The sequence below is a fragment of the Rhagoletis pomonella genome, unplaced genomic scaffold (genome assembly GCF_013731165.1).
Source record: "Rhagoletis pomonella isolate Grant_MI unplaced genomic scaffold, Rhpom_1.0 Rhpom_scaffold_00001, whole genome shotgun sequence".
In the NCBI taxonomy this organism is placed as follows: domain Eukaryota; kingdom Metazoa; phylum Arthropoda; class Insecta; order Diptera; family Tephritidae; genus Rhagoletis; species Rhagoletis pomonella.
Window position 1 is genome coordinate 76,739,669 of NW_023458555.1, and position 5,607 is coordinate 76,745,275.

General features: G+C 36.9%; 1 protein-coding gene across 1 annotated transcript; it reads right to left on the reverse strand.

The window, feature by feature from the left end:
• Window positions 1-303: 303 nt before the first annotated feature.
• Window positions 304-1,491, reverse strand: LOC118752098. The gene is made up of 2 exons (XM_036486949.1): window positions 561-1,491; window positions 304-457 (listed from the first exon to the last, which is right to left on the reverse strand). The coding sequence occupies exon 1, from the start codon at window positions 1,437-1,439 to the stop codon at window positions 819-821; it is 621 nt and encodes a 206-aa protein (XP_036342842.1). The 5' UTR covers window positions 1,440-1,491; the 3' UTR covers window positions 304-457; window positions 561-818.
• Between the last annotated feature and the right edge of the window lie 4,116 nt (window positions 1,492-5,607).

The following is a 5,607-nucleotide window of genomic DNA, read 5'->3' on the forward strand; positions in this document are numbered from 1 at the left end:
AAATACACTTTTTCCCTTGTACACCAACTGAACTGAAATGCCGGTGCTGCTATACATACTAAAAAATGCAAAAAAAAACAGAACGGAAACAATGAAAATTGCACATACGCCGCAGGCGAAAATTTTTTTAAAAATTTTCATAATTTATCGCAGTATCGATTTTATAATAAAAAGCGCCGCAGTCGAAAAATTTTCATAAAAAATGGCGCGATTTTTTATTAAAAGTTTCATTATTTATCGAGGTATCGATTTTATAATAAAAAGCGCCGCAGGCGAAAATTTGTAATAAAAAATCGCGCGATTTTTTATTAAAAATTTTCATTATTTATCGAAGTATCGATTTTATAATAAAAAGCCCTTGGATCAAAATCGAAAATGTTATGGTTTATAGTTGTATTTTATAGCTTCGAGAAGTATAGCAGCACACATTTGCTGTTACTGTCGGCCATTGTTATTTCTGTTTGTTTGTGAAAAGAGCAAAAACGAGTGAACGGATTTATAAACGCGTTTTAGTTAATTAATTGATGAATATATATATATTAAAAGTATCAAATACGCACGTGAACATTGAAGATATTGTATATCAACCGAAATACAATTGATAAGTTGCATTTTGTACAAAAAGTTGGGGGTGGTAGTGAAGATTATTTAACAACTAACTGCTTAAATACTATTAGCAACTACTTTGTGAGAGTGATACATTCATGTAGAGAAAGCCTCCCCCAACATCCTGACCAAGTTTCATGACTAAATTCCATATACTTTCGCTGAAATCTCGATTGGTTCCGTTTTGGAAAGCCAACCCCTTTGAGATTTGATTATTGAGTTGTGCCTCTTTTGAAGATGGTGTGCGGTATGCTTTTTTTCTTACCCTGAAGGCCGTTCGAGCAATCGGATGACCAATCATCCTCTAACCTTTCCTCCGGTTGATAAACTTCAACAAACTCATCATTGGAAAGATTTTGAGTTTTATATTCATCACCCAAATCAACATTTAAATGGTTTTCTATTGGGTGGCACATTTCAGTGTTTTCAGCACTTTGATGGTCAATAGATTTGCGGTACGAGTTTGAGTCCATTTTTGAAGATTTGAAAACAACAAAATATTCGACGGGACTTTCACTCCTTTCCCGGAATCTCCTTAGAAACTCAGTTCGTTTAAGTGAGACTTGCAAAAAGGCATCATAGAACTCGCTAAGCGACACTTCACAAAATGCACAGATGTAGTTATTTGCAGTCTCGTCAGCAATCATTTTCCAAAAATATTCAGGTGGTTCGATGCACTTAAATATCACATCCTTCAATAAAATTGGAGGTGATCCAACGCTAGTATTTTCTATAGTCGACTGTGTTGAGGTTCGCTCACCGCAGATACAGCACCTGCGAATCTTTGGTACTTCATTTATACAAATTTCTATGTTATCTAAACAGCTATTCATGTTGTGTAAATAAAACCTTTTCTATTTCAAAGTCGGGTTCAATCGATACAAGTAAATACTCGATACTTTTCTTCTGATACCAAGTATTTTTTTACCTTACACCTTTTTGTTCGGTATCGAGTAAGTATCGAGAAAAAAGTACTTGGTATCGAAAAAGTAATTTCTGCAAGGCGAATTTATACAAGGTGATGTTACTGGCGAATTTAGGTTTTAGCCGCGGTACTACTGAATGTCAAAATTATGTGTTTGTTGTAAACAAAGCGAATTCATAGTACCGCGGCGAAGATCTAAACTCCGAAATTCTGTCTTCAACGTGTGTGGACGTGTTTTCTTATCGCTCCGTATTTTGTGTAACAAAAACCACAATCCGGTATTCTTTTTAAAGCCCTGTATGCAGCTCTCAAGAAAAGCAAAAACTCCATATAAAATGACGTACAAGAAATGGCTAAGAAATTTTCTTGAGTCAAATTTCCTTAAGGCAGTACGCAGTTCTTAAGAAATTTACTACGCTTTCTACTACGGTTTTCTAAAGTTTTTTGTGAAAAAAGAGCACAAGGCAACCCAGGCTTGCAACAGAAATATATGCCCGTTCCATTATTTCTTGAGGAAAGAGTGAGGCAACAGGCTGTGAGGTATCAAAAATGTCAAAATTCCTTGGACACACACGCGAAATAATGGCAATTTTTTCTTGACCATTTTCTTGAGAGCTGCATACTAAGCCTAATGTGGAAGAGTGTAAATTTACTGGAAAAAATATCAAAAAAGGTAAGGCAAAGATTGCTCTCATCGTCGCCATGGACTGCAAAAAGTACAAATCGCAAATCCGCGGCGAGTCGGGAATAAGGTGTGCGGGTGTATGCAGCAAAATGCATCACTCACAATCAAAATGTTCGGGAATAGACCAATATACTTTGGGGAAGTTGGGTGAATTTCCTAATCTTCGCTACATATGCGATGAGTGCGTCATGTATATTAATAACGTTGATTTTGGTATTAAGGAAATCCAAAATGTAGTCGAGAAAAACGGCTGTGCAAAATGCACAAGGAGTGTGGGGCTCAACCCACATGGGCACAGCAAGTATCTGGCACAGCTCACACCGCGAATGGATCTCCTGCAAATACATCAAAAAAATCTGCCCAAAATCTCCAATACATACCTGTCAATAAGCCAGCGGAAGCGCCAGTAAACACTTCAAACGGCGCTCCCGCCATACATCAAAATATTGCAAATAGCAACATCTCAGAAAAAAGCTTGCCTCCTACCACAACAACCAAAACAACACCAACGATCTCTGCTACTTCTGCTTCACCTACCAACTCTAACATAGATATGCTTATTATTATTGCTGACGCTCCGGGATCTGCAAGTACGGTAAACAAGTGGTTGACCGTGCAAAACAAAAAGTCAAAGAAAACGAGAACTTCGAGCTTTGTTGTTGGCCGAAATAGCAATAGCTAATTAGATACAGTTGTGAGCAAAAAATGGGTACACCTCTCCTAATTTAAATCAACTGTCAATACGGAGGATATAATTGCTTGTGTTAGCAAATACGCGAAGATAAGCAGCCAGCATTTAGTCTGCTACAAACTTATAAAAAAAGATGCAAATCCAGAAGACTTGAAGAGTCAATTGTAAATTTGGGGTATCCCCCAGTTTTTATACAAAGGTTTTGGACCCCTTGCTATGGCCGATGGATGTTAAAATTCGGCAGTTCGGTTTTTTAGATAATCAAGGGGGGAAAGACTTGAAGAATTGAGTCGCTCAAAGCTTCAACTCATATTCTATTTATTATCAAAATATAAGCGGTATGCGAACCAAAGTCAATGATTTTAGATTGGCAACCTCATTACATGATTACGATTTCATTGCAACAACCGAAACTTGGTTACATAGAGACATTGCAAGTGCAGAATACTTCGATAATTACTACTCGGTATACCGTAAAGATAGATGTCCCATAGCTAGTGGTTGTCGTGGGGGTGTGGTTCTCTTAGCGGTTTGGTCAAATATGCAAAGCAAACTTGTAACATTGCCTTTGGCTGATAATATAATTGAGCAGATATGTGTGGAAGTCACTTTTAAAAGTAATAAAACTGTTCTTTTTCCTATCGTATATACCACCTAATTCGAGCTCCTTAATTTACGAACGTCACATAAATAACATTGATTACATAACAAGCGGCATCACCGGTAATAGCCAGGTCATTGTCATAGGGAATTCCAATCTACCTGGCATCGTCTGGTCTACTGCGGACCACAAACTGACGTCTTTCAATATTAAACCGACACTGAATCATCAGTCATTGGCTTTTTCACATCCAACAATTTTCAACAAATAAATAGCTTTTATAATGATAATGATAAAATAATGGATCTTTTATTTACTACTACTGATCTTAGATCTAACTGTGAATTGAACCTGGCACCGATTTCTCCAAACAGCATCCATCACAAAGCTTTAACAACTACTCTTCACCCTCTTTTTACTTCAAAAAAGCTAATTTTGATGCAATAAACTCGGAACTTAGCTCAATTAATTGGAACTACATTGTACCAATTAGGAATCCGGACTCTATCTATAAAATAATTCACGAAAAGTTTTCCCATATAGTTTCTTCTTTCGTTCCTCTGAAACAAGTGGCTCGAAACCACCATGGTTTAATGCTAGGCTATACAGCCTAAGGAATAAGAAAAATAAAGCTTTTAAAAATTTCCGAAGGACCCACTTGTTGAGAGATAGGAAAAAATATGAATATCTTCGTAAAAAGTTTGACAATCTGCATAAGTCACTTTACAAAAAGTTTATTTATAAAAGTGAATGTAATTTAAAATCTAACCCGTCAGCATTTTGGCATTTTATAAATTCGAAAAGAAACACCAACAGTTTTCCGACAAAGATGGTGTATGATGAAGTTTCCTCTTACTCAACTCAAGAGTCGTGCGGTCTTTTTGCGTAATTTTTTCAAAAAGTCTATGATGACTACCCGCTTCAACATACATTGCAGATATAATCAGCTCTCTTTCCATCACTGAGGACGATTTGCAATCTGCCATATCAATCCTGAAACCGAGCTTTAACTAACGAATGTCTTAAAACCGATTGCTATTCTCTTCAATGCTTCTATTGAGTCCGGTAAATTCTTAGATTGCTGGAAATTATGCATCATAGAGCCCGTCTTTAAATCCGGCGATAAAAACAGTGTATTAAACTATCGGGCAATTGTTAAACAAGACGTATACGCTAAGATCTTCGATCATATTATAAATAAGAAATTATATGAGCACGTAAAATGTTTACTCTATGACAGTCGACATGGGTTCCTCCCAGGGAAATCGACCGTAACCAATTTAGCAATAATCACCAAAAGCATAATTTCGGCCCAGCTTGATGTCATATACACACATCCTCCTATCTAAGCTCAAAAGATTTGGGATTAGTGGAATACTACTAGAGTTCTTTAAAAACCTCCTATTTAATAGGAAATTGGTAGTAAAAATCGGCTCTACAAGATCCAACGTTGTCACTAATGCGACTTCGGGTATTCCGCATGGGACCCATGTTGGTCCCCTTTCTTTTCTTGCTTTTTATAAATGATTTACCAGCGCGAATTACTTGGTCAAGGAGTCTAGGTTTTGCAGATGATGTAAAAATCTTTAACTTTATTAAAGACTCCTCGGATTATCAAAATCTACAACAGGACTTGGACGAATTAAAAGATTGGTGTAGCATAAATAATCTAAGTCTCAACATTGAAAAATTTTGCGTTGTGTCTTACACCCGAAGTCCCAACGCAAAAACTGTTAAATTATTCGTTAGGCGGAGCTACCTTACGGCCGAAAAATGAGATCAAAGACCTAGGTGTAATCTTCGACCGCAAGTTAACATTCTCCTCACATGTGGATTACGTAGTTAACAAAGCCTATTTTATGTTAGGTTTTATTAAAAGAAACTTCAAAGATCCTCTTACTCTTAAATGTCTTTATGTGGCTTTGGTCAGGAGCATCCTTGAATATGGAGTCATCATCTGGAATCCTTATTATGATTCCCACTCGCGACGTATAGAAATGATCCAGAAAAATTCACGCGATTTGCGCTAAATCGAATTAATTGGGCTCGTGGTCCATGTAATGGTACCCATCCTCGTGCCTCAACTGCCGTCCTTACTG

Excerpts from the sequence above, each read along its gene's own strand:
- LOC118752098 (XM_036486949.1), bottom strand. The coding sequence starts at position 1,439 with ATGAATAGCTGTTTAGATAACATAGAAATTTGTATAAATGAAGTACCA.